The sequence below is a fragment of the Girardinichthys multiradiatus genome, chromosome 6 (genome assembly GCF_021462225.1).
Source record: "Girardinichthys multiradiatus isolate DD_20200921_A chromosome 6, DD_fGirMul_XY1, whole genome shotgun sequence".
Taxonomy (NCBI): domain Eukaryota; kingdom Metazoa; phylum Chordata; class Actinopteri; order Cyprinodontiformes; family Goodeidae; genus Girardinichthys; species Girardinichthys multiradiatus.
In genome coordinates, this window is record NC_061799.1 from 23,646,608 (window position 1) to 23,673,677 (window position 27,070).

At 37.3% G+C, this 27,070-nt stretch overlaps 1 protein-coding gene across 1 annotated transcript; it reads left to right on the forward strand.

Annotated features, from left to right (window-relative positions):
- Nucleotides 1-12,141: 12,141 nt before the first annotated feature.
- On the forward strand, nt 12,142-23,568 carry tfa (transferrin-a). Its single transcript, XM_047368855.1, has 17 exons — nt 12,142-12,297; nt 12,376-12,524; nt 15,257-15,359; nt 15,451-15,642; nt 17,745-17,874; nt 18,021-18,076; nt 19,082-19,245; nt 19,385-19,538; nt 19,643-19,806; nt 19,904-20,000; nt 20,102-20,122; nt 21,120-21,284; nt 21,505-21,655; nt 21,922-21,989; nt 22,096-22,277; nt 22,914-23,106; nt 23,245-23,568. The coding sequence occupies exons 1-17, from the start codon at nt 12,258-12,260 to the stop codon at nt 23,286-23,288; spliced, it is 2,073 nt and encodes a 690-aa protein (XP_047224811.1). The 5' UTR covers nt 12,142-12,257; the 3' UTR covers nt 23,289-23,568.
- The last annotated feature ends 3,502 nt before the right edge of the window (nt 23,569-27,070 follow it).

The following is a 27,070-nucleotide window of genomic DNA, read 5'->3' on the forward strand; positions in this document are numbered from 1 at the left end:
CCTGAATTCGTAACTGAACAAAAAACGAAATATTTTTAAAATAAGAAATATAAAACTAAAACCGTTTTTGTTACATTTTATTGGCAAAAACAATCACATCACTTAAAACATTTTAACTTCTAAATATCAGCTGTCATCATTCAAATAACATTCACTCCTGCTAGTCCCTCATCACCTTTTATTATATCTAGATGGAACATCCAGCAAATTGTCAGGAACAGTAACAAATTCAAATAGTACCTGATAGACCACACGAGGCGATTCTGGAAGAGGCTTGTTCACCTTCTAACAGAATAGCAACCCTAAACACAAAGCCAGGGGTACACTGCAATGATTTTAGATCAAAAGCTCTAAATCTGAACTGAAACTGAACTCTTTAGTGTCTGAATGTGCACCTGGAATTATTAAAATGAATGCCACACTTTTCAGATTATTATTTGTAGGGGTAATTTTAAAAACATGTCTCACTTTCATTTCATGATTGTTGTTGCAACATGCCAAAAAACGTCCAAGAGGTATCAATGCTTTTGTAAGGCATTGCAGATAAAGGCTTTGCCTTACTGTTTGAGATTTCCCCTGTACAGCTAAAACAAAAAAACATTATCAAAGGGAATGATGAAGGTAATCTCTGAGAGGAGGGACTGATTGCCAGAAACCAGTCCTTTAGTTGTCTCCTTTAACCCGTCATCTTTCTGAAGCAGCTGTTTTTTCTCTAATATTTAAATAAATTTGCGAAGCCTGAGTAACATCTTAATAATAAAATCAGGTTTTTATTGCCTGTGTTCGTTATTGGCCAGGTCATCCTAAGTCATCATCCTGCTTTTGTTTTTTTTAATACTTGCCCATTTAATAAGAGCCACAAGCAATATTAGTAACCATCATTCAATTTGGGACAAAGGTCACAAAAAAAGACGTGCAGCTGCACAAACAGATGAGTGCACTGAACACTTCTCTCCCCTCTCTGTGTGGATTGTACAGTTTGAGCTTCCTTCACCTCCTGCTCCTTGTGGAAAGTGGAGAAAAGGAGCACCTTCAAATAGAACACTGTGGGTAACAGTGAACCGTTTAATCTTTTATCCCATTAAGTAATTTTTACTGCTGATGAGCTTCACGTTTTCCTTTTGTTCAGTTTGAAGGCCTTAATCACTATAAAGGTTTTTTTTTCTCTAAAATGAGAATCTTCATTTAGCAGCAAAGAGCCAAATTTTACAGTAATGCAAAACTTCCAAGTGTTAAAATATGTTTCAGGTAACTGGGACATCAGCTCTTAAATTGGGTGTATGTACGGAGGTTATCTTGTTGCACAACAAGCTGATGCCCTTTATCATATTTGGGCCTTTCTCCTTGTTCTGAGAAAGAATCAATAGAGGTTAATGTCCGACCAGAAGTCCACCTCGGGTCTGAGTTCAAAGTATTGTTACTGATTTTATAGATAGAAATCAGATCAGGGGTCAGATGATAGCACAAACCATGACAAAACCCTGTTCTTGAGGGAACTGGGTAAAAATAACAACCCACAAGCACAAAAAAATTATTTGGCACCATGATCTTAGAATAGAATAGCATTTTAAGCCACAGGTTTAAATCCAGCCTCAGCTCTATCGTTGTCCTGCTTGAAGATTGAAGGCTTACAGTTGCTTTCCATTTATAATTTATCTCATCTTTATGTGCAGCTTATATCAACCGCGTCTGTGATTTATGAATGAGACAACTGTAGCGTTTTTCTGGGCTGTTATCATGTATGGATGTTAGGATGAACCATCTGCGGCAGTTCAGTTTGACAGTTTGACAGTTACAACAAAAAACTAGTATATTTATACGGGATGAAAACGTTTTACCAGCAGTGCATGCAAAGGTCTTCAGGTCTGATTGAGGCATGTTTTAATAAAACATGCAGATGAGGTCAACATCTAACTCCTGGAGATAAAGCAATTATGTCACAGAACATAATTGAACATTTTTATGCAAAACTTTATGTGGATAACAATTACACCCACACATCACCCTAAACATACCACTGTGAAACATGGTAGTGGGAGCCTTATGCTGTGGGGTCACAGTTGAAGGGCAGACTGATGGAGCAGCTTTATATAAAAAAATGCAAGAGGCTGGAAAACACTTGAGACCACAGTGAAGGTTTACCTTCCAGCCAAGGGTAGAAATGAATGGTTTAGATCAAATCCTATTCATGTCTAAGAATGTCTTAGTCAAAGTCCAGACCTAAATCAAATTTAGAATATGTGGACAGATTTATAAATAATCTTATCAACTGTGATTTGGCACAGAGTGTGCTAAAGGTGGGATATTAGCACAGTAGCTTTAGTAACATTTGCTGCTGAGATTGAAACTATAAAAAATAGGTAAGTTATTTCAGCTCACTGTAGACCATTAAGTGTGAACCATTTAGATCCTAAACTTTATTATAGGTTCTGTAGGAGATTATTAAGCAATGAGTGGTAAATGTTAACCTTTTCAGTGAGTGCAACACATTGATGTTGTTGACTGTTATCTTGAGCCATCATTAAACTGCTGAGTGAAGTGTCAGCACAGATTGACCAAGAAAGCCATCTATGAGGAGGCAAAACAGACTCATCTGCAAAAGGCAGATCAGGATTGAATAAATTGTTGGGAAGCAAGTCATTTTAAAAATAAATTATATCATGAAACGTTACACAATATGGAAATAACACCCTCTGAAGATGTTTAATCAGCTGTCAACAGACTGTTACAGCTTGCAGATAGTAAGGAAACATGGATCCAACAAGAAGATGAGGGGGTTATAAATTACAGGTGGCACAATTGTTGGTAATTCTTATTCTTATATACCCTAATTAGTAAATCACAACTTTCTGTTTTGCTGGTCTGACACAACTACCTGTTGACAGTGGCCCCTAGGCTGGTCACAAACCCATGTTTATCTTTTTCACCACACACAATGAGAAGGATGGTAGAGGCTCAGTTAAACAACTGGTGCAAAAAGTCTCTATAATAATCATTTGAGGCTATTCAATTCAGTTTTTTAAAATACAAAAAATGGCATCTCAAGGTACTGTGCAATGGGCATGGAGTGACGGTGGACAGTTAAGTGCATTGAGTCATTTTCTTTACTGCAATCCCTCCTGTATACTGAGTATGCATATGGTAACAGTAGAAAGGAGAACTCCCCTTTAACAGCAAGAAACCTGCTGTGGGCAGCCATCTGCCACAACTGACTAGTGGTTATAGAAGACGGCGCATACACCCAAAAAACATAGAAGCACTGATCCAGGAGTACTTTCTATGTTAAAGAAATAGTGAAGCGTTAATGGCAGCAGTAACTCCTGTCAGTGGCTTCATCTAGGTGAGAAACACATCTGAATGTATAGGCTCAGAGCCCTTAGTAAAATCTATGGGATGAAAATCGGTACACAGTTGGTGGCAGCAAAAGCTTTGTCTAGGAGAGAGACAGGATCAAGTAAAGAATGAGAAGCCCAAGTGTTTCATCTACAGACAAAGAACATGAAGGTATTGGCAGCATTAGCTCAACCGATGGCTACCCCTAGGAAGATGTCACAGATAAAGAGAAATGCTGTTACTTCTACAAAGAGAAAAAACTGAGAAAACATAAAGTTAATGCCAGCAATATTTGAAGATAATGCATAGTTGTTGAGTAGTAGGAAATCACAGCACCGTGAGGAGTGGTGAGTATGTCTTCCAGCAACTTAAGCATATAAAGGCATAATAACAGATTTATTTTTGGCAAATCATTATACAGGTGAAAGAAGGATATCCGATAAGTCTGTTTAATATGTGATTTAAATGACATGTCCTAGTCAAAAATTAGACTAAGGTTCTTTACATTAGTAGTGGTGGCTAAGTTAAAGCCAGGCATAAATTATTTCAACAATTTTCCAGATGCTCTGGTCCAGAGATGAGAACTTCTGAATTCAAAAGCAGAAAAAAAGTCATCCATGTATGTTTTCAAGACAACACTGCATTCTAGTTAACCAAGTAATTCTTCAGGATTCATGGACCTGAGTATCCTTAGCTTAACAGTTAAAATGTATACAATGAGATCTACTAATAAAGCCACACACCTGACTGAAACTGAATACTGAGACTATTCAATTATAGAAAGAATGCTTAGTATCATCCCATTACAAAGTTCCACCTTTTGTGCAGGGTCCATCCAAATGTCCTACCTCCCTACCAGAGATTTCTTCCCACATTTGTCGATTTTTGGTCCGCTTCCTGCAGGGAAAAAGTTGTGGGGAGTAAAAACTACTGCAGTAAACTACCCTGGTTGCTGAAAAGGTTCCTGCGGTGGAAACATACGTTTAGACACAATATCAACCTTCTTGCATGGCCATCGGAGCCCCCCGCCTAAATCCTGCGGTGAAGGTGTAGTTTTACAGGTTTTCATTCAAGAAATGATTCTTATAGGGACAGAAATTTCTCTAATCAAAACTTCATATCTGTTTTGATTTAGGGACTTTTTTGTGCAAGATAAAAATTTGTATGAAAATCTACCAAATGATGTAAGCCATTCTTTTACACAAAGTTTGAGTCAAAAATGCTTATTTTATGATTTTATATTGGAACTAAGACATCTTTTCAGGTGCTTTTTGTCCTTTTAGAGACTAAACAGAAGACATAAAGAGGGAGAGAAGAGAAAATATGAGCATAGTTTGATTAGATAAGGCCAAAACAACCAAAGAAAGCTTTCTTCGATACAAGAATAAATGACAACAATTTAAGATGTGGCTTTCAACACAGATGAAAACAAAATCGAACATAATTTTGTTACATTTTTACCTTACAACACACTGCTATGACACAACAAAAACGATTGGCAGTACAAAATAACCCAGACAAAGCACCCTGATTTGTCAATATCAAAGGTTAAAATCTCAGTTCTTTGTGATTGGTGGGTGACTTATGATTGGATCAGCTAGAAGTCACTTAGCAGTGATTGGCTGCCGCACTTTAGATTGCATGTGACTAAGCAAGTCTGACCTTCTACAGATAAAGGCTCACTGGGTGAACAGCTTTAGAAAATCTGTAAATTTCTCAAAAGTCAAAGCTGTGATTGTGTTTTATACCTACAACTTACCAAATTTCAGAAAAACATGTCATAAATTTAAAAGAAAACTGACATCTAAACCTGACCTATGTTTTCAGCCAGATTCGTAAAGTAAAACTTCTAAAAACAGCTAATGGTAAGGTCTTTATATATATCCAAATTTAGGACTCTTAAACACCCAAGCCATACTATCTACTGCATAGTGGGACAATCAAGTGGGTATATGAACATCTTCACTGTCAAGTTTCCAAATGACATGACATTTCCCTCACAATAATGTATCTGTATAGGCAGGATGTTGAGGTTCTGGAGACCTGGTTGAAGACCTCACCTATATAGTTTTCTAAACAAATGAAACGATGCACTACAGGATTGTTTTACGATGGCAAAAAGGTGGCGATGTAACCAGTACTAGGCTAAAGCACAACTTAATTTATAAGCTTAAAAACTACAAGTTGCTATGACACATTTACTTACCAGCTGTTAGATATTATTATCAAATGACAACGAATTAGCAAATTTAATTTTGTCTTTGTAATTGAACCCTTCTGGGATCCATTTGGTCCTTTTAGCCACACTTTAAATGTCAATATTTTTCCTTAGGTTATGCTAATGTAATAAGATTTTTCAAAGGCCAATGATTGGGGCAAAGGTTAAAATCTGCCACCTCTCTTGTCCTCACACCATCATAATTTAAAAGTTACAAAAACATTACACACACTTGATCCTTGGCCCAAACTGGTCCCCTTTGATGGCCATTAAAACATCATTATTTGAATATACTTTAATTTAGCCATCACAAAAGATGAGACTTGTGACTGCCTTTCTATTATTAGCCTCTGGGTTGAAATCTGAATAAATTTTTTATTTTTCATTAAATTACACAAATAACTGCTAGCTGATATTGGAGCCAATGCATGGGTCTATATTGAGATTGAAAAGCAGTTGCTATTCTGACAAATGGCATAACATGTAAGATAAATTTTAAAATAAATAAAAACTTCAGAGCTCTGATTATGGCTAAATCCAATTAAAGAATAAAATTTTAAATGTGAAAGAAATTATATATTTATTTGGTTTTATAGCACTTTTTCTGCAGGACCTTGTTTGGGTTGTAAGGGTATAAGTGTGAGTTATATTGGGGGGATTTTGTATTGTAGCAGGCATTTGAGATTAGATAGACTGATCATTTAATTTTGGAGAAAATAATCCTCACTTCTATAACTCTAATATGATTGTCAAACTTTGTGTTACTAAAAGTAAGTATAAAAACTGCCACACTGTGTTCAAGGTAAAATTGGGCTATACTGAAACCGCAAAATAAAAAACTACTTATCTTCTCACAACTAGTGTCTGATAATAAATTAGATCTTGAGGCCTCAGGTTGGGCTTGGAGGACATTTCTAGGCAAAATACATATACTGAGAGGGACCAAAAATGGCAAGACACAAATGCCTGACTATGCTTATAGTTGGAGTTGTATGTGTAGAGGTTACAAAGCCAAACGTTGGAAACTCTGTGTGTGTTGTTTGGATGCCTATAGAGGGGGTTGGGTTCATAGTTCTAGGCGATTTGTTTCTACATTCGGCTTCAGATTCCTCCAGATCCGTGCACAGATCTGTACTTTTTGCAGTGAGCCTGGTTGAAATAAAATCCTCCTTTATTCAACTAAGTCTGTGTCAACAAAGCCTTTCCCTGGGTCATTCTCACATCAGCAGTTTGAAGGTGACCAAACCCCACGCATAACACTATCCAAATAAAGTGTTGTATAAAGTCCAGATTTCCCTTTTTTACACAACTTTTCTCTGCATTATTATTATTTGACTTTATCATAAGTAATAAGGCATTTTATTTGCACTACCCAATACCAGTGGCAGTGTTTGAAATAACTTTTCGCATTAAAAATGTTCCACAGGACATAAGGTTTTATCAGTATTGGTTTAAATGAGCATTGACAGATTCTCAAATTAATGACAGAGGCATGGAAAATCCTGCTTTTGTCCTACAGTGATCTAGAAGCCCTGTGCTCTGTTTGTTGGTAGATGTATATAGATATATAACCCGACTCCAGCGGCTTTTTAACCATACGAGCAGACAGAGATTTAAAGAGGAGCAGCAAATGTAAAGGAGGTGGACTGGCAGTACTTGTGAACAACAGTGTAATCCAGGATATGTTACTGTGAAGTGTTGTCTCTGCAGTCCAGATATTGAACTGTTGGCAGTAAGTTTTCGTCCATATTATTTACCCAGAGAGTGCACCAGTGTTATTTTGGCAACAGTTTACGTTCCACCTTCTGCTGTTGCCGACACTGCATGTGATGCCATCAGCTCAGATGTTGCTAAGCTACAGACACAACACCCCAATCCTTTTGTGGCAATTTCTGGTGATTTTAACCACGCTTCACTCTCTGCTACACTTTCAATGTTTCAACAGTTTGTCAGCTGCTCTACCAGAGAAAACAAAACATTGGATTTGTTTTATGCAAATGTCAAGGACTCATACGTCTCTAAAGTCAGACCTCCTTTTGGCAAATCAGATCATAATCTTGTTTTTCTCTGCTCAAAATATAAGCCCCTTGTTCAGAGACAACCTGTAATAAAGAGGACTGTGAGAAAATGGTCACAGGAAGCTGAAGAAGCTCTGCAAGGTTGCATTGAGGCTACAGACTGGGATGCACTGTGCCAGCCACATGGAGAGGACATCAATGCCATGACTGTGTGTAACCGACTATATAAACTTCTGTGTGGATAACATCATCCCCACCAGAACCGTGAGATGCTTCCCCAATAACAAACCTTGAATCACCAGTGACCTGAAGGACCTGCTTCACAAGAAAAAAAGAGCCTTCAGAGAAGGAGACAGAGAATTATTGAGGAGTTTACAGAAGCAACTTAAAGTCAAGATAAGAGACAACAAGGAGGTGCACAAGAAGAAGCTGGAGAGCAAGCTCCAGCAACATAATATCAGAGATGTGTGGACAGGGATGAAGAAGATCACAGGCTTCAAGCAGAAGGATGATCAGGCCGATGGAGGTCTGGACAGAGCCAATGAACTGAACACATTCTTCAATAGGTTCAGTTCAGAAACAAGCTTCGCATCCTCCTCTCCTGCTCACAGCCAAACAGACATCCCACCCTCCTTTGACCCAAAGGACCCACAGCTGTCCAGTAACACCTCAAATGTTTTATCTTCCACCTCAGCCCTAGACCCTTCTGCTTCTACATGTTTGCCTTCAACCATATCAGAAGATGCTAATGCTTCCTTTGCTTCCCCCTTCCACCTGTGTGTCTCAAGAAGTCAGGTGAAGAGACAACTGGAGAGACTGAATCGGAATAAGGCTGCAGGTCCAGATGGTGTCAGTCCTAGAGTCTTGAAGGGCTGTGCAGAGCAGCTCTGTGGGATTCTGCAGCACCTCTTCAACCTTAGCCTGGCTCAGAAGAAGGTTCCGGTGTTGTGGAAGACCTCCTGTCTTGTTCCGGTACCAAAGAAAACTCACCCATCAGTCCTCAATAACCATAGACCTGTTGCCCTGACATCCCACATCATGAAGGTCCTAGAGAGACTCTTGTTGGCCCACCTGAGTAAGCAAAAAATAAACTATCAGGAATCCCTTCAGTTTGCTTATCGCTGTGGAGTTGGAGGTGAGGATACCATCATACACCTGCTTCAACAAACCCACTGTCATCTGGACAAAGCCAGCAGCACTCTGAGGTTCATGATGTTTGATTTCTCCATTAAACACAATTCAACCTGATTTGCTTTGTCAGAAACTCCAGAAGACTCAGGTGGAGGCCTCAACAATCTCCTGGATCAAAGACTACCTGACAAACAGACCACAGTTTGTGAGACTGAAGGGTTGTTAGTCTAACCAGGTAGTCAGCAGCACAGGAGCACCACAGGGGACTGTACTCTCACCATTCCTTTTCACTCTGTACACCTCAGACTTCCAGGACAAGACAGACTCCTGTCATCTGCAGAAATACTCGGATGATTCTGCAGTCGTGGGGTGGATCAGAGATGGACAGGAAGGTGGTGGACCGCTTTGTGGCATGGTGTGAAAACACTCTTCTCATCTTGAACATGACTAAAACAAAGGAGATGATTGTAGATTTTAAGAGAAACAGGAATAAGTCAAAAACTATTTCCATCATGGGAGAAGAAGTGGAGGTGGTGGAGGAGTATAAATACCTCAGTGTTCACCTGGACAACAGACTAGAGTGGAGATGCAACTGTGAAGCCATCTACAAGAAGGGACAGAGCAGACTGTACTTCTTGAGGAAGCTTAGGCCTTTCGGCAAGATGCTGCATATCTTCTATAAGTCTGTTGTGGAGAGTTTGATCTCTTCTGCCATCATCTGCTGGGGAAGCAGCATCAGAGCCAGGGACTTAAAAAAGCTCAACAAGCTGATAAAAAAGGCTAGCTCTGTCCTGGGGACTCCTCTGGAACCTCTGGAGATCATTGTGCAATGAAGGATTCTTCATAAAATGAGGAACATTATGGAGAACCCTGAGCATCCTCTGCATGGGATTGTCCTACAACAACAGAGTGTCTTCAGTCAGAGGCTTCTTCAGATGTGCTGTAAGACGGAGCGCTACAGGAGATTCTTCCTGCCCACAGCCATCAGCATCTACAACGGCTCTTTGAGGAAACCTTCATAATAAGCTACAACCACATTTAATTTCCCTTAATTTCCCCCTCTGTTGTGGAAGCATCACATTTACAACCAGACTTTGTAACTTCAATGAAAGTGGTAAAACAAGTTAAAGTCATTATTTGCTAATCTTTTCATTTTGCATTCAGGTTTTAAAATTCAGTTACATCATCTTGCATAAAATAGCTGACAAATAGACAATAATATTAATCATCCATAAGACTAAAAATCTGAATAATGTATAAAAACATGTAAAAGAACCACAAAAAAGATCAAAATAAAATTTCTAAAACAATCAAAACTGATTCAAAGAAACACTAATGTTGCAAAGCTAACTATTTTATAAAACAACCAGCTAAATTGGTTATTTGGATAAACTGGATTTTTGTCTCATATCACAGAAATCCTTCTTATCTGATGTGAAATGTTGCTGAAATGAAGGTGGAACTGATCAATCCACTTGTCCAGTATAGTATCCTTGATTTTTCAAACTTACACCATTCCATTTATGTTACAACTGGAATATATTGCATAAACCATTAAGAGATCTTGCAATATTTTATTTGGCACATGGCAACAATTAAGGGGGTGTTTTGCAAATCCTCATGAACCTGAGGTTCCATCTGTATTAGGTAATACTGACTTTAGCAACATGACTTTTGCTGGGCCAAACCACAGCTTTAAATAAACAGTTAATAATGTTTTAAAATGATTTTTCTGGCTTTTCTTTGTGAAATGTTTCGTGTTTTGACAGGTAAATGCGTCTCCAACATAAATAGTGTTCAAATAGGAATAAAGAACATGCAAACATGGTTTGTATTGTAATACTCAAGCAGTGTTGTAATGCTTTGTATTACCGGTATATTTGTCAAGGAATGGGTTTGGGTCGGACCAGCTTGCAGAGAGACACTTGGGAGCCATGAGGTAAGGTTTTGTTCCATGTTTATTTGCCGAATGCTCTGCAGTAGTGCGGGAAACAGTAGGCAAGATGAGCAAAACCCCCAGGAGCAGAAGGCAGGTAACTGGCTGGAGCTCGACAGGTGGTTAGAAGAGAGACGCGGCGACAGGGGACAAGTGAAACCGGGAAGTATATATACAGGGGAAGTGAATGATGACAACAGTGGGTAAGAGAGCGGCAGGTAATCAGAGTGAGTGATTGCAGGTGCGCAGGCCAGGTGAAGGGAACTTAGGGAATTAGGTTGCTATGGATACTGACGGGGCTGAAAGCTGGGAACACAGACATGGGAACACAGACACACTAAACTAAAAATGAACCTGTAACTGAAACAACTCTGCAAGTAAATAAATTAAGGAAGCTAAGAAGGATAATAAATAAAACCTAAAATAGAAACAAGCTCAAGGGGGGAAACTAAACCAAGAGGCCATGGGGAGAACTAGACTCAGGAAAAACCAACTGGGTAACAATAACTAAAGGGATCTAAGGCCAAAGGGGAAAGGGAACTAATAAACTAATGCCGCAAGAATAAATAAACCTAATTAACAATGAACAAGCACAGAAACACTAAGCGAGAAACTAAACAAACAAAAAAAATAGGAATAGAAACAAAGTGAACTGTACTAATAATAAACCGGGAAGGGAGAAAGTAAATGTGAAGAACTAAGCGAGAGAAAATTATATTACAAGTGAGGCAGGGGAAGAACAACTAAAATTAAGGGGAACAAGCAACTGGGTAAATCATAACAAAAAGGGGTCTAAAGCCAGGAGGAAGAAACTAACAAAACTAAGCACATCGCAGGAGTAAATAGACCTAAATAAACTGCTTGATCAAAAACACACAAAACCAAAACAAAGTCCAAAATGGCAGATCCTGACAATATTGTAAGATAATATTTGAACCAGCTGTTTCAAGGAACAAAATGCAAACTTTAAATACAAAATTTAAACTGCAGTCACGCATCAAAGACCTGCAACGTGTACAAAAAAGCAGCAGGATAACAAAACGAGGACTTTTGGTAGTCGTTTAGAATTCTCCATTGTTTTACATATAGCAAAAAAAAAACATCCACATATATTAGATCTACAACCAAAGAGGGTTGCTTTTTTGCATGATGACAATTAGCTGCTTGTGTTGCCCTTTACAAACAAGTTTTGCCTGATGAACAAAGGTGATGAAAAAGTCAGTTAATCAGTTTATTTATTCTTTTGTACCACAAGAGCTAACTGGAAAGTGGGCAATAATCAAAACATTATCACACTATAAAAACTGTAAATCCAGTGAACTAAACTCTGGGGGGGAGAAAAACAGCCAATACTTCAAATGGGTGGAAAACGTGGCTACTTTTGTTGTCTAAACTGATTTGTATGGATGTGAAATTCCATTATGTGGAAACTTGGGTCAGGCCTCTGTTTTCTCATTTATCAGCACACCAAAGTACACAGGCCCCCTCACATTAGGAAACCTGAGCAAACTGTGGTATTTTATCTCTTGGATAGCTCCAGTTGGCTCTGCTATAAAACCACAGCCCCCTGACGGAAAGTCTGCTCAGTCCTTCAGGTCAGAAGACCCCACAGTCCACCAGCATGAAGCCTCTCCTCCTTGTGGCGCTACTCGGATGTCTCGGTAAAAGACTTCTACATTATAAAGAATTATTTAATTTTAGGTTGACTAATCCATACTGATATATTTCTTTATTTAAAGCCGCCGTGTCTGCGGCCCCGGCTGGGAAAGTAAGATGGTGTGTAAAGTCGGACCTAGAATTACGGAAGTGCATGGATCTTGCAGCTGCAGCTCCTGCTTTCGCCTGCTTGAAAAAGGCAAACACCCTTGAGTGCATTATTGCAATCAAGGTGAGGATATTACCCTCATTTAATGCAATTTTGTTTCTAGTTAACGTGTAATTACAATCAGTAGTTTCTCTCAAAACTATCCAGATTGTTTCATTACAGAAAACAATGCTTTAACATCCAAACCTTATCAATGTGCTCCCCTGTACAATTAATGATGTTTTCTTTTTACTAAAATATGATTCTGACACTTGTTGGAGATAGCTGAACATCTTCCATAGGCTGCTAAGGGCTGATGATGTAGCAGGGTGAAGACTATAAGACTTATATAACTGTTTTTGTTACACAGGGGTAGCAGGGAGTGCTAAACATGTTTTGTTCCTATTAAAATGTATGAATGTGGCAAAAACAAGACAACACAACAAAGTCTTAGGGACAAAGCTTGGATTTGTAAATTCAAAATCTACTAACAAATATTACAATAAAATCTAAATTATCCAAAGAGCTAAAACTAGGAATAAGATGATTAAAATGATAAATAGAACTTTTCTTACAGCATATCAATCAACCATTTTTTATTCGGATAACACAAAGTGCCACACAGATGTAAAAAATACATACTGGCAATGAAAAAAACAAGGAAACTAATTTAACGTTTTCTTAAGTAAATTAAACAATTGTAGAAAATGAGGAACTCAGAAAATTAAAATATGTAGTGAGGAAACACCTGAAATAAAAACTACTAAATACAATAACATTCTTAAAAGCCTAAACCATAGAATAAACACTGAAATACAAAAAGCCAATTATTTGTAATAAAATATAAAATAAGGGCAAATGCAATAAAATCACATAGATAATTTAGACATTTTTTAATAAATGAAATTAATAAAAAAAAAAAAAAAACCAAACATTTCCAAACAAGAAGATTAAAGGTGCTAATTCTATAAAAATCTTATTACATCGTGTAAACTGTTGTTGAGTAAACAATAAATTAGATTTTCTTAAAATAACTGTTAGTTACTGGAAACAATTATCCAGTATCCCCTGTAGCCTATTTCAATTTAACTGTAAAAATCAATGTCAAACTAAGGTCTAGCAGAGCATCCATCCACACTGTACAAAAAGCAACAGCAAATTGGTTTTACTGTAAAATAAACAATAGCAAAATACAAGCTTATTGTTGAAAGAAATGAATGACAAGAAAGACAATTTATAACTTTGCTGCGAAGTTTTTATTCTGCAATTTTAAGAATAATATACTTATACAAAGGGATCATTTTAACAGACAAGCAAACTGAAATAAATACATTAATACAACAGGCATCAGTGAAAGTGCATTCTTCCATGAAGAGCTATTATGAGGTGCTGCATAGACTAACAACAGGGTTCAAAATCATTGAAACATTATTACAAAATTTTATAGCTAAACAACACATTAGTCTATTGCCCTTTGTAAATGTATGTAAGTTAAATTATTAAATGAAAGAATACAAATAACATTGTCTAAAATATTATGACACCATGTTAAGTGGAGCTCACTCAGAAGGTATTTTCAACCTATCAAATCCAACTTAAGTAATACATAAAAAGAAGGTTAATAATGACAGCAAAACAAATGGGTAAATTTTTTACTCAAAAGGTTTCGCCCAAATTTTTAACAAAATAAAACATGGCCTTATGTTTGAAGCCCATGTATCCAACAAAAAAATCAGGGGATTTCCTGTAGAATACATAGAAGAAACTGCACAGGAGCTCCGTCACAAATGGCAACGTTAGGGGTCAAAGTATGGGATGGGATTGATCAGGCAAAGCTGGAGGTAACTGGAACCAGTGACCTCAACAGACCATATATTAAAACTCCTGTATATATCTGATCTAGAAGCACGTTACAGTACCCAACATTGGCACATCCCCTGCTAAACCTTCCAGATAGCTCGCTGAGTTAGCTCACTCTGCTTAGCTTACTCAAGTTATCTCACACCAGTTAGCTCTTGCTCTGGAAAAAAGTTGTAATTAAAAAAATACGTTAACATAATTTTGTTCAATTTGTCCTTAATGCATTTCTTGCCATCAGTATTGTTGGCTTCTAACTCACTTCCAAGCCAACAAAATAGCTATGCAATGCTAATGCTAGCTAGCAAAGAAATTGAAGTAGGAAAGGAATTTTTAACTAAGTTAATGAAAAACAATTCTGATACTTCTTCCATAAAATTAACCTAATCATAAAGCAAATGTTGAAAGCATAAAGCCTTCCACTAGTTTACTAATAAATGAGATATCTGAAGTTGTTTAAAGAGAGATTGAGATTGCTGATATAAAAAACTAATAGGGTCTTCAAGTTTTCATAGATGACAGACCCTGTTTTACACATTGAAACAAAAAAGTCACAAAACATTTCATAACAATAAATGAAACTGATTATAAACCCGATCTGAGGGGAAAGCCCCAAAGCCAAATATTTTATTTAAGTCAAGTTCTTTTTTTTGTTTTGTCCATATTTCTGTATCTGTCAGGACAGTATAATCTTCCCAGAATTCACTGAAAATATACAAAACACAATGTATACAGCTCAGAACTGATGGGAATATGGTAGTTCTACAGTGAAAAACACAAACTTTACAGTGAAAAAATTTACATTGCTTTAACAGTTAAGAACTGTTGCAACCACCATTATGAAACAATAAATAGTCTTTTTGTGTGTTCAAATGCTTAATTGAGTCTGATAAAACATACAAATATATATCCATTTAGAGACATTAGACACATTTATTCTAGAGTGTCGTTTCTGACAGGGTGGTGAAGCAGATGCAATCACAGTAGATGGAGGTGATGTTTACACAGCAGGATTGAACAACTATGATCTCCACCCCATCATTGCTGAGGACTACGGCGATGGTATGCATGCTAATCAGCTGTCTTTGCACATAAATTATGCATGATGAGTGACAGCTTTAATCTCTCCTTGTTTTTAATCCCACATATTTAGCTTCAGAAACCTGCTACTACGCTGTGGCTGTGGTGAAGAAGGGAACTGGATTTGTCCTCAGAGAACTTGGAGGGAAGAAATCCTGTCACACTGGTTTGGGAAAATCTGCGGGTTGGAACATTCCCATTGGAACTCTGGTTTCAATGAATATCATTCAGTGGGACGGCATTGAGGACAAACCGGTGGAGGAGGGTAAGTACTCATTTTTTTCCCTTTAAAGTCAGCCCTCAGATAAAAGTTAACAAATACCATCTGATTATTTCCATGTACTTTAGATTAAAATGTGGGATGCTATAACAGACTTTAATACCAACATTTTCGAGAAGTTATAGGTGTTTGCTGGAGGAAACAAAAATTGGATGAAAATAACAATGCTGTAAAAATGATTGACAAATCAAAAACCTGATTTACAGTATCTTTGACTCTATGACACTTATTTTATGAACCCATGCATAACCGAAGAGTAACAACAGCAAGCTAGTGTTTGGATTGTTTACACAAAGTGAAGGCATGCCAAGATAATTTTGATTTTTTTCAGGGGCTACTTTAAGTAATTCACTTTCAGCATACAGCTAATTTCGTTTACATTAATTCAAAAAAAGATTAATTTGTTTTAAAAAATCCAAATATTCTTAAAAGATGATGCTGGAAAACACCGGCCACGGTAACAAGCTAAAAGCTGACACAAACATTTTAGCTATACAGTAAACTGAAAAGAAGACACTAATTCTGCTCTGTCTGAAACGCCGTAAATGTAGAAAAGAGTTATTTCTTCACCCAATGTTATCACTATGTATTGCAGTTACATAATGACTGCCTGCTGCCTAGTCTGGGAACACAACCCCTTGATGAATATTGTAACATATTTGCCTCAACCTGCTTCCGGCCTTAATACAGACAATGTGGTGTATGTATCGTACCTTTAGCTGTTGATGCATAACCCAAATACACCGGGGATTACATTGGACGCATTTTGCTGCCATTTAGCAAAAGGAGCTATTTCCAATGTATGTTTCCTTATGTCCATAAAGGGCTGCACCATAAACTAGTATTGAATCATTATCGCAATATCACGGTACGTAATATAAAAATCACGAAGACTGGCTTGGACTGTGATAAATCTTAGGTTAATATTTAAGAACCATTATTTCCAACTCCTTCATTTCTATGATACCAGAACAAAAATACATTAGCATTAAGTATTTGTTTATTTATCGAAAGTCATATCATTATTGCGACATTCACCAACAATATCACATTATGCATGTTTTTCTATGAATCCCTAATTCGAAATATCTTTATGCAGTGCCTGTTGTATGTGCTATATTCACAGCAAATCCACATATTAAAACAATTCAGGCAATAAGGGGTTAAAGAGATAATTCAGCATTTTTGAAGTGAGGTTCTACTGAAAGGTTGAAAGAAGTTAACACGTTACATGCAGCAGATAACTCTTTTGGCATGCTGATCACAGTAAATCAGTTACTATAATTTTTTTGTATATCCAGACTAGTTGTTAGTGGAGGCCAAAGCAAACACTTAGTCTGAGAAGGGTCAAGACCCAAGCAAACCTATATCATCCTAAATAACTCCAATGCTCACAACATCATAGAAGTTTATGCCAAGGCTATTTTATGAACCTTTAAATGTCGACTTTGTATTGAAAGCTTTGCAGAGAGTTGTCTGTGATTAATTACACGGGAGATGGAAGTAGGCAGTGATGCGCCATCTTGTGTAAAAGTCGTACTGAAGACCGAACATTTCAGGTTCGAAAAAGGTCTAATGTAAATGTTACCAATTGGAAAAAGGGTACACATTTGCCTTTTTATCAAACAGTAGCTCTCACCGGAAACCATTTACAAGCTCCGTTCTAAGTATGTATTTGAACAAAGTGATCAGTAATGGCACACTGACCTTCTACCTCAGTTTCCAATCTAAATAATCACTAGCTTCTTTGTAGATAACCATCCAGTGCCAACATAGCAATAAGTTAGTGGTTCATGAGTTAGTTTTCATATGACATTTTTGAGATTTGAGTTGTTTTAGAAAGGTCAAAGTCTGCCTTGTTCTTGGACCCTCTTGGACTGGCAGTTAGCTTCAGTTTCAGGGACCAGTAATTGTGAATTTTACAGCACCAAAACGCCAAGAGAGTCATCTGATGCAGATATTGACTGCTTATAATTTTTAGGTCTAAGAAAGCATGAGTTAGTGCAGCAAAGTAAAGTTTATTCAAAGTCAATTAAAGTAGTATTATTTGTTAAATATTATGAATTAAATATTTTATATATTTTCAGCGGTGAGCACCTTCTTTCATGCAAGCTGTGTCCCAGGGGCAACAAGAGGCTCCAAGCTGTGCGAACTGTGCAAGGGAGACTGCTCCAGGTCCCAAAAGGAGCCTTACTATGACTACTCTGGAGCATTCCAGTCAGTATTTGCTATTATCTTCACATACGTCCAATGCCATTTTATTGATATCAGACAGGCAATAAGAATCCTACCTTAGTCTCACATCAGTTGCTTGTATTGTTCCTGCTTAAGTTTCTTTTTTTTTCACTTGTTTAAATTTTTAGGTGTCTGGCAGAGGATGCAGGCGAAGTGGCATTTGTGAAGCACCTTACTGTACCCGGTCAGTGTCATTAATCTCAATGTATCATTGGCTTTAACGAGTTAATTTTACCTGATGATATTTTCTTTTAATTTGTAAGTTTTTTGTTTTATTTATTATCTTAACATTTTGCCTGTAAAATCAAATACAAACAGAAAATGCCAAGTATATATATATATATATATATATATATATATTATAACGTTCGACTCATAGCATCTTCTTTACTGGAAAAAAATACTTGTCACTATTGGAGGCAATCTTAATGCAAGGATAAATGAAGTTGAGATTCTAAAATCAGTGGCAACCCCATATCTCAAATCTTGAGATCTATCCTACTAGATGCCAATGCTCACTCCCACAGAGCAGGACATTTCAGAGACCAACACCAGAATTTGGAAGTGAAGGGCATGCAATGTCCAGAACCTGACCCCAGTGAACACTGGTTTGATCAGCTTGGGCATGCTGTTCATGCCAAAGTGAGCAACATAGCAACATTGGCTGATTTGCTGGTTGAGTAATGGTATTCCATCCCACACCAGTGTGTGACCAGGGAGGTGACCACCATGAGGAGAAGGTGCCAGGCTATTCTGGTTGTTTCAATTTCTTCTATGTACTACTGAGGACCCTTTTATTTAAAAGAATAATTTGCTAAATTCCCAATGCATCTTGTTTATTCCAAGTTCTATCATCCAATCCAATAAATGACACGAAACAAAAGTCAAGAGCAGAATAAACTGTTTGTCATTGGCAGAGAGGATTTAGGAAGTTTGTCATGGGTACAATCTCAAATCTGCTGTTCAACACACAAATGCAGTTTTCTTACAATTTTGTCACCATTTGAATAGAAATAATATAACAAAAGGCTTTTAAGGGACTTATCACCAAGAGGCATTGTTACAACAAAAAATAATAAACACAAATTTACTAACTTTCTATGGTAAGTGTTGATGTGGTATTACGGTTGTAAATACAAAATGTATTTAGATAAACACAAGTAAGATTTCTTCATTTTCCCTCACTTAGATTCTGAGAAGTCCAAATATGAGCTGCTTTGCAAGGATAATACAAGAGCACCCATTGATAGCTATAAAAACTGCCACCTGGCCAGAGTGCCTGCTCATGCTGTTATCACTCGCAAGGACCCAGGGCTGGCTGACTTAATCTGGAATAGTCTCAATGGAGTGCAGGTAAAATTAACACAGCATAAGGAAAAAGTAGAGACTGCCTCATACAGGAGGAAGGAAAACAGGAATATCAGCTTGTGTTTCATCTGACTCAAAACTGTGTTCTGTATTTTCACTGTGACTTGGCTTGCTCGCTTTTCAGAACTTCAACCTCTTCTCCTCGGAGGCGTATGCCCCTGCCAAGAATCTGATGTTCAAGGATTCAACACAGAGGTTGGTGAAAGTGCCCCCAAACACAGACTCCTTCCTGTATCTGGGTGCTGAATACATAAGCATCGTCCACTCCCTCAGAAAAGGTAAAAGTGGGAAAAACATAGTGATAAAAATTATTAGATCCACCCTTTTATCAGTCATGATCCATACCTGACTCTACATGGTCTTTTTTTACTTCCCTCTTCAGAGCAGACTGCAGGAACTGTATCCTCTGCCATCCGATGGTGCGCTGTGGGCCATGCTGAGACTGAAAAGTGTGACACGTGGAGTATCAACAGCGTGACTGGCGACAGCGCCTCTATTGAGTGCCAGAACGCCCCAAGTGTTGAGGAGTGCTTCAAGAAGATTATGGTAAAACTAGAAAGAAATATGTTCTCTGCTGTTTATAGGAGAATTTGTTTTTTATTTGTTTTCTTTCTAAAGGTGCTTTGTTTTAAATGTCCTGCAGCGCAAAGAGGCAGATGCTATGGCAGTGGATGGAGGACAGGTTTACACCGCTGGAAAGTGTGGTCTGGTTCCTGCCATGGTGGAGCAGTATCAGCAAGGTATGATGCCTTTAAATGTACATAAAGCCTGACAGATTGTAGAAACGTTGTATTTTTGTATAAGCTTTGGGTAATGTTTTCACCTGTCTGTCTCTCCACAGAACAGTGTGGCTCTTCTCCAGGTACTGCAACTATCTCTGTTTTATATTTTTATTAAGACACAATTTTGACGTGTAGTTTCAGTGTAGTGTCTGTAACTGTTTCAGAATGTAGGTATACCTGGTTAGTGTCGATGAACTAAGAACAATTTCGAGGGAAATGGATTAGATGTTTAGTGTGCCTTACAAAAGCATAGGGAAGGTTGTTAAAGATTTTATCAAGGTATAACCACAGATTTCAATGTTTTATTTGGGATTTTACCAGCACAATTGTGAAGTGGAAAGTAAATGATTCATGTTTTTATAATTTCCTTTAAAAAATAAAAATCTTAAAGGTGTGGCATGCAACTCTTTGGTTGTCCTGCTGGAAGGCAAACCTCTCATAGGTCAACCAGCCTTGTGCCACTAGCACTTTGTGTTTCTTAACCGACTCTGGCCAGCTTCCATGTCCCTGCTAAGGAAAACCCCCCAGCATAATGCTGCCACCACTATGTTTTTACTGTGGGGATGCAAGATAATATGTTTGCCTCCAATAATGGTGGAGTGATGTGCAGTGTTAGACTAAAAAGTTCAATGTTGGTCTAATCTGACTAGAGGATCTTCTGATCTTTGCTGAGTCTTCTCCATGGCTCGAGACAAACATTAAACTGAACTTTTTATTGATTTCTTTTACCAGTGGCATTATTCATGTCCCTCTTGAATCATGTCAGTGAATACATATGCTCACCACACTTTTTAGATATTTGTTTGTAAAAAATATATATATTTATATATAATAATTTCCTTTCACTTCCTAATCATGCAACTTTGCGTTGATTTAGCACATCATATTTTGCTACATTACAAAAGACAATGTATCACAAGAAAAACTGTGCATATACGAAACTTTTGAGGTCATTTAAATGATCTAATAAAATGTATCCTAAACTTGCCAGCTTTAAGCTAAGCCATTGTTGTTTTCTCTTTTAAAACAATATTTTCAGATTTTCATGCTGTAACCTCTTTACTTCTGATTTCACAGCCACAGCCTCCTCTTATTACGCTGTCGCTGTGGTAAAGAAGTCTTCGGGGGTGAACTGGGCGAACCTGAAGGGAAAGAAATCCTGCCACACAGGCATTGGCAGGACAGCTGGCTGGAATATCCCCATGGGTCGCATCCATTCCCAGACTAATGACTGCAACTTTGGTAAGTGATGGACCGTTTAATTTAAAAAGCAAATACAATATAGAATGATTACATAAAATTTAAACACACTGGTACAAAATTTGCACCTATTACAAGACAATTCAGCAGATGAATTTCATAAAATGACATATTTTTGGATTCTTTAAAGGCTTAAAATGAGCCATCTTTTAAAAGGAGGTTTTTGGTCCCTCTAAAGGATGATGCTCTGCTTCTCCAACAGCTAATTTCTTCAGCAGCGGTTGTGCCCCCGGAGCTGAACTCAACTCTCCATTCTGCAGTGAGTGTAAAGGCAGTGGCAAAGCCGTGGGAGATGAGGCCAAGTGCAAAGCCAGTGCCAACGAGCAGTACTACGGTTATGCTGGAGCTTTCAGGTACCTTAAGATGCAACAGTGACTATGTATAACAATGTATGTCTTTGTTTTTTTTTTGCCAATCCTCTCTGAGATTTGGTCTTATGATGTACTCAAATTTTTGTTTAAAAATTACACTTCAAGTTTAGAAGTGTTTTTCAAAGTAAGCCTTGTACAGAATGTCATACATGACAGAACCACACTAACTATTTCCACTGACCTTTTTGAAATCTCTCTTTTGGAAAGTATTAATTTAGTGTAACATCATATATGGCTCATTGTTGCAGATGTCTAGTTGAGGGTGCTGGTGATGTTGCCTTTATTAAACACTCAACTGTTGAAGAAAACAGTAATGGTAAGAGACATAAGCTGACCTGATTTTACAGTATCACTTTGCTGAATTGTTAGTTGGAAAACCTCGGCATCTCTTAAATCTATGTCTCATTTGTTTCTCATCAAAGGTAACGGTCCAGAATGGGCTCGTGGTGTGAATTCTGCCGACTACCAGCTGATCTGCCCTGGAAAGGATCCGGTGCCAGTCAATGAATTTACTTCTTGCCACTTGGCTGTTGTCCCAGCACACGCTGTGGTAACTCGCCCTGAGATTCGTGACAACGTGGTCCGCATCCTCCAGGACCAGCAGGTCAGTGATAAACTTTATGGGCAATATGAGCAAAACAAATAATAGAATGGATAAAGAATATTCACAGAACAGTTTATTATTGTAGCATCCTCAGTTTTAAAAACAATTTGTTATCACTTGCTTTTTGTTGATTCTTCATTTTTATTAGGCACCATAATTTGCATTCTGCATTTTGCTTGTGTCGTACCAAAAAAGATTCAATCATTTATTCAAAGCAAAATTAAAACTATTAATTAGTTTTTAAAAATACCTGCCTAAGAATTATCTGACAATTTGCAAATAAACATTTATTCTGTTTGATCATGGTAAAATTAAAATCAAATTGGGTCTTTTAATGTCATATGGAGCCCTATATTAACCACTTTGCCTTCACATCTGGAAATAAATATATCTCTTACCGTCTATTTTTAGCATTTTGAAAGTTTAATCAGAGAATATATTAGTATTGAAGGACAATTTTATCTATCCTCAGTGGTTGTTTGACTTTGCTTGAAGCAGAATATTGATTACAAAGCCTAATTAATGCTGTCTCGCCAGCGATTCAAATACAAACTCCGTTGCAATACAAAGTTAATCAGAAAGTACTGTCCTTAACAACTGTGAATACAAAAACCTAATTTTGTACTTTCTTTGCAGACCAAGTTTGGAGTCAGTGGCAGTGATTCCACATTTAAAATGTTCCAATCCAGCAATGGAAAGAACCTCCTCTTCAAGGACTCCACCAAATGCCTCCAGGAAATTCCAGCTGGCAGATCTTATGAGCAGTTTTTGGGACCAGAGTACATGTCCGCCATGTCCTCGCTCAGACAATGCACTGACACTGCTTCAGGTTTGTGCTAAGTTACATCAAAATTAGTAGAATTACAGTTTATTAACAAAAATGTATAGTTTGTGGCACCCATCTGTGATCAGCATTTGAAAATACATGTTTTCTAAAATGTTACAATCTTTTCTTTCCTTCCTCCAGATCTGGAGAAATCGTGCACTTTCCATACCTGCCAGCAACCCTAAAAGTGTCATGGACAGATTTCCACCTATGTTGGCCATCACTGATTCAACTACACTTCCTTCACTCACCGCCCAAATGACATTGCTTTGTTCAAACCTGCTGCCTGTTTTCTATACAAAAACAGCAAAGAAATATTACGAGCCTCAAATCAATAATCATGTGACCACATTGTTTTAGTTATTGTTACTCTGCTGCGAAAAAAATATCACACTTCCAACCTTATTGGATCAACTTTGCTCTGTTCAGTGCTTGATTTTTCCCAAATAAAGCATCTCAAGACTTTTTTTGTGGATAGTGTGGTCTCTGTTTTTACACTGCTATATATTATCTCATTATTGACTCAAATATGCATACTTTCAGTAATATTTGGTTGAATGTTCCTTGGTAAATTTCACCTCGATCACAAGCTTTTTGAACTCCTCATAAAGCCTCTGTTATATTTCCTGTTGCACTCCTTTTGGTAGAATTAAAAAAGGTAGTTAGCATTAGTACTGACCCATTTTTAAACATAACTATTACCATGGTTTCCTAAGCTTTGGGAGAGCCATTCCAGAGGATTACTGTTAGACAGCTTTATCTATTCCAAGACAAAATGTTATGTGTTTCAGCTAATAGTCCAGTTGGAACACCCAAACTGTGTCCAAGTTTCAACCTTATAGCTGTTGAGTGAAGTTGAAGAAAAAATTACACCCAATTCCACTGGTAGCGAAACACGGATGCTACGTCTACCATGCTTTATAATTGGTTGTTCCTAGTTTTGAACATCTTACCTTATATCCGCAAAATGGCAAAATCTTTTCATGTTTCATCATAAAATCTTCCTCCAGAAGGCAATTTGTTCGTGTACAAATTGTTTTTTTTGTTGCTTTTATTTTTTTAAACTTTTTCATCATGTTTATTAAATTAGAATGCAACTTCAATGCATATCTGGTCAGTCACAACATGATAAATTCCTGCATTAGATATGCTACAGTCCAAGACAAAATTCAGTCCCATAACTTCAAATGTTTTTTTTTTTTTTTTTTTTTTTGCAGAAAAACATCCATCCTTCTATCAGCATATCCTAGTTTTATCTGAACAAGTCCAGAAATATTGACTTCCATCTGAAGATTGAAGGGAGCTCGTGTCTGACCGACTTCATCATAATAGTTTTTCTTGCCAGCGTTAGAAGCGTTTGAATAGCTTCTTTTTGCTGTGTCAAAGAGTCTTGTACACTTCCAGGCAAACATATTAGTGGATCAACTGGCACATGTAGACTGATTGCTTTGCTGATGTTAACACATACTGACCTCCAGAAAGTTTGAACGAAGCTACATTCCCATAAGAAATCTTGTTCCAATTTGAAACTTACATTTATGGCAGTTTGGGGAAACTCCCCTTTTATACTAACTGTAAATAAATGATGAAATATAAACATTATACAATATGTTAAATTGTAATTCCATTTATCTATTACTTATTGAGATTCTGGAAGGCAGCAGTAACAGTTTATCCCAAACGTCATTCTGTATTTCACATTTAAGTAAAGTACTCCAGGATTTTCTCAACCATGCACTTTATCTAAGGTCAAACTACATATCTCGGCATACATTTTGATACAAAGTGTTTGTGCTCTCTGTGGTCTAAAAAAAACCGTTTCTAATAGACCCGGCTTTCTTAAGAACAAAATGCCCGATCTGCAAGCATTTGTAGAAATCCTTATTTCACAGATGATATTGAGATTTCAGGGTTTCGAATGTTTTAAAGGTTCCGTTATCAGACAAATCATATATTCATTTCATGCCTGGTCTCTGCCAACTTGAAGTTTAAACCCACATTTTGATATGAGAGTTCTGGGTCATCTAATGTCAATAAAAGAATAAATGAGCCACCTTTAAAATTTGTCCTCAGTTTGCCCATGTTACATTTTTTATCAGGAAATTATCTTTAACTATAGATGGTAATTCAGTTGGGCGTTTCACTAACAGGTTTAATGGGGAAAGAGGCATTGTATATCGTGACTACAACTCTAGTCAGGGACATTGTGAGTGTAGATTAGCCCAGGAGGAGAGTATTCTGGCCTGAATTTGGCAAACTCCATCCGCCCTGTTCCTTCAGCTATGGCAGAAAACCCAGTTTGACCTTAGGCTTCCTACTACCCAAAATAAATTCTGCTAATAAACTTTGATGTCTTCTGGTTTTAAAATCACAAACAGCATAGATATGGGATATATTATGTTTGAGAGTACAGACATCTTAATAAGGTTAATCTGCCAAGAAACATATTGGAATATCAATCCATCTAGTTAGACTTTCTTTCAGTTCTTTTATCAAAGATGTAATATTATTTAGATATATTTGGCCAATTTTCTGTGTGATTTTAACTTCCAGATATAGAAATCCTGCCGGGGCCCAGTGGAAGGGCTTAACATATATAGGTTCAGTAGGAGAGGTGCAAATTTTAATTGAGTTTGAATGTACTGATTTTGAAACAAGATCCACATTTTTGAGATTCAGCCTTTCAGTCCTTGACCAAGTAACATTTCCTTCGCTGTCACACTGTGACACTGACATTTGGGTTGTATCAGTTTTATAATCTGCTTAAACCTAGTTTGTGGTTTGTTCCTAAATATTATGACAAATTCTCTTTAAGCTGAGGTGGACATTTTGCATCTTCTTCCAGACCATGGCAAAGTTTTGACACAATCGTATACTTGTACATACACACAGCTGTTTAAATTGACAGTCTTAGTGCCTCCAGTTGTTTAGAAATGGTTCCAAAAAAACGTACCATTTTCTAATTTTCTGACCAGCAAAGGCTAGAGCTCTAAACTTCACCCAAGGCTAGGCTCACTGAACCTGACTGGGTGCGGGAATACATCTTGGGTTTGCTGACCGACCCAGACTAGAGATCAAGACTTCTGGCTTTTCTGAGTAATTATTTGTCTAATGAGTCCTATCAAACAAATCCTGGCAAAGAGAAACTGTCTGCTGAGAGGTTATTCGGCTTTGTGAAGTTAAAATACATTCTAGAAACTATCTGCAACTTCTTAAAAAATTTAAGTAAATGCATGTACACTGTATTGCCAAAAGTCACCCTTCAAGGAATTAAATTCAGGTGTTCCAATCACTTCAATGTCCTCAGGTTAATAAAATCCAGCTGGTAGGCATGCAAAATTGCTTCTGCAAACCTTTGTGAACGAATGGGCCACTCTCAGGAGCTCAGTGAACTACAGAGTGGTTCGTTGATAGGATACCACTTGTGCAATTAGTTTAGTGCTGAAATTTACTTACTACTGAATGATAAACAATCAACTCTTGGTGTATTATAACATGAAATTAGTTGTGTGCAACACAGTGGAAGACCACATAGAGTTAGAGTGCTGTCAGTGGATTATGGTGATGGGTTACTTCAGGAGTTGGACCCGACCTGTTACAGTGAAAGGAACCGTTATTGCTTCAGTATACCAAGTATACCCCTTCCTGTTCCAACATGATTGCACACTACAGCACAAAGCAAATAATATGGAAATGTTGAGAGGGAAAATGTAAACATAAACAAAACTGGAAATTGATGCAATATTAAACGGAAAAACAAAGTGTTTGTTTGAATTCTGAATCATTGTGTTTTTATTATTTATAGTTTTCTTATTTTTGCAGTTTCAGTCTTCCACAGTTCAGTTACTGTGTTGGTTAACAGCAAACTGGAGAACAAGTAATTTAATGACTCTTTGTGGGACTTCGGTAAGTTTCTTTATTTGTCTCGTGTAATAACTTCATATTATAATTAAGCTGACTTTACAAT